The 1,847-nt window shown below is 43.2% G+C and overlaps 1 protein-coding gene across 1 annotated transcript in view; it reads right to left on the reverse strand.

Moving 5' to 3' along the window:
* Positions 1-1,847, reverse strand: part of PTPRG (protein tyrosine phosphatase receptor type G) — an 808,607-nt gene that overhangs the window by 15,245 nt on the left and 791,515 nt on the right. Inside the window, exons 27-28 of the mRNA XM_045290127.1 lie at positions 1,255-1,401; positions 449-591 (exon numbers count right to left, since the gene is read on the reverse strand). Coding sequence (XP_045146062.1) covers positions 449-591; positions 1,255-1,401 — 290 coding nt within the window. The remainder of the gene's footprint in view (positions 1-448; positions 592-1,254; positions 1,402-1,847) is intronic.

Below are 1,847 nucleotides of genomic sequence, written 5' to 3' on the forward strand. Positions count from 1 at the left end.
AGTCACAAAGAAACATATTTATGAATCAAGTATATGGGGTACTTGTTTTCTTTGAGATTAATACTCTTTACCAACTTGAAAACACATTGTAAACACTAAATATTATCGTTCGTTATAGTAACTTCATCTCTACCATTCAACCAAGTGATCTTTTAAAGAGGATTCTTTTCCTCATAAACAAAGCCTTAAAGCACTCAAGGTTGGTGGTTTGAAACCACCACAGGAGAAAGATGGGCAGTTCATCCCGTATGGATGGATGGAGAAACCCTATCGGGTATCTCTAGTCTGGAAATGGACTCCTCTGCAGGGGACGGTTAACTGAAGGGGTCCTTGACAAACAGAAGCAGGGCACATTAGAAATAAGACGGAATTGTCAGAATCTGCAGGAGGGGGTAGTGTTTTGTGTCTTTCCACTCCTAGAGCAGTCCAACAAGAGACAGATACATACTCGTCGTGAACGATGGTGGGGCCATCCCTTGTTAAGGCCTCTTCCTTGATGACGTTGATAAGTTCAAAGGTGCTGCTTATTGGGGCATCTGGGTTAGGCCATTTGGGACACTGAAAGTGCCGGACTTCTAGGACATAGTCATCCTGTAAGCAATACAAGGCGAGTCTTAGTGCGTCCTGAGTTCTTTACGGCCACCGTCCGGTGGACAACTCATTCCTCGCAAAGCATATTATACTCTGGAGGACAAAGCAGCAGGCTGGGGAGTGGTCTTGTCATTAAAAGCGAGTTGTTCATGAAAATGAAACCGTTACATCCCATTTTGTTTCAGCAAAAAAAGTCTAGCAATAATCCTAAGAGGCTTTATTATTCTCCTATCTGCAAAATGCAAAGGAAAAATGGGCTAAAAAAATACTTAAGTGACTGTGAAAGAAGGCCCTACTCCTCGCCACCCCTCCCCTCCGGCACTTCTTTCAAATAACAGAACAAAAACACCCACAAAGTTAATATTATCATCTCTATAACACACTGCAAGAGTAACATTTCTGATGGCAAAGAGAATATTGAGCTCTGGCGTATTGTTTTCCTAATTAGGTCAGCATACCTATTTGTATGCGTGCTGAATCAGAAGAAATGCTACATTTCATCCACCCTGCTTGAAGAAGCAAATATTTGAAGCGGGGATAGAGGGGGAAATGTACATATTTAAAAATCAAGTCTTTCTAAACCCCTAAGCCTGCCTTGAGGGTGGTAAATGATGATCACGGGCCCAGGTATGGCTATTATGGAGGCAGTGAGGTTGAGATTACCTGTGTAGCTTCCAGGATAAAGTCGTGGATGATAATTTGTTCTTCATTAGAGAGGCACAGTCTGTCTTTGCTGATAAGGGTGACGGTAAAGGCCTCACAGTTCATGGATTCTTCTCGACTTGGCCAGTACACAAACTCATCTTCTGCCTGTGGGGGAGGCAGACAAATCCTCTGCACTGCTGTCAGACGTTTGGCTGTACATCCTGCATGCTGATTTCTTACACTTAACATTTCCCAGACCTCTCCCTCTGGCTTTTAAATGAGGTTCATAGCATGACATCTTTTTCTGAAACAGACCATAGGCTCTAGTTTTTTAGAGGGGGGCATGTGCTAGCTCTAAAAATAGGAAAGCCACGCCTGGCAAACCCCAGGCCTCATTAAAGATGGCATCTATGAAAGGTGTCTTACTTCTAGGAAGCCATGCTTGAACTCTGAACGAGTCAAGAAATGCACTTTCATCATTGGCTTTAACTTAGAGTCACTTTGTCAGTGATGCTAGATCACACAGAACAGAAACTTCGCTTCTGTTCTCAGAAGTGGGAATAAAGGTAGGAAGAGAACAGATGCAGAGAGACGCTGGACCTTAAGTGCTA

Source organism: Echinops telfairi, unplaced genomic scaffold (genome assembly GCF_000313985.2).
Source record: "Echinops telfairi isolate 266 unplaced genomic scaffold, ASM31398v2 ScPeMD7_31;HRSCAF=116, whole genome shotgun sequence".
Taxonomy (NCBI): domain Eukaryota; kingdom Metazoa; phylum Chordata; class Mammalia; order Afrosoricida; family Tenrecidae; genus Echinops; species Echinops telfairi.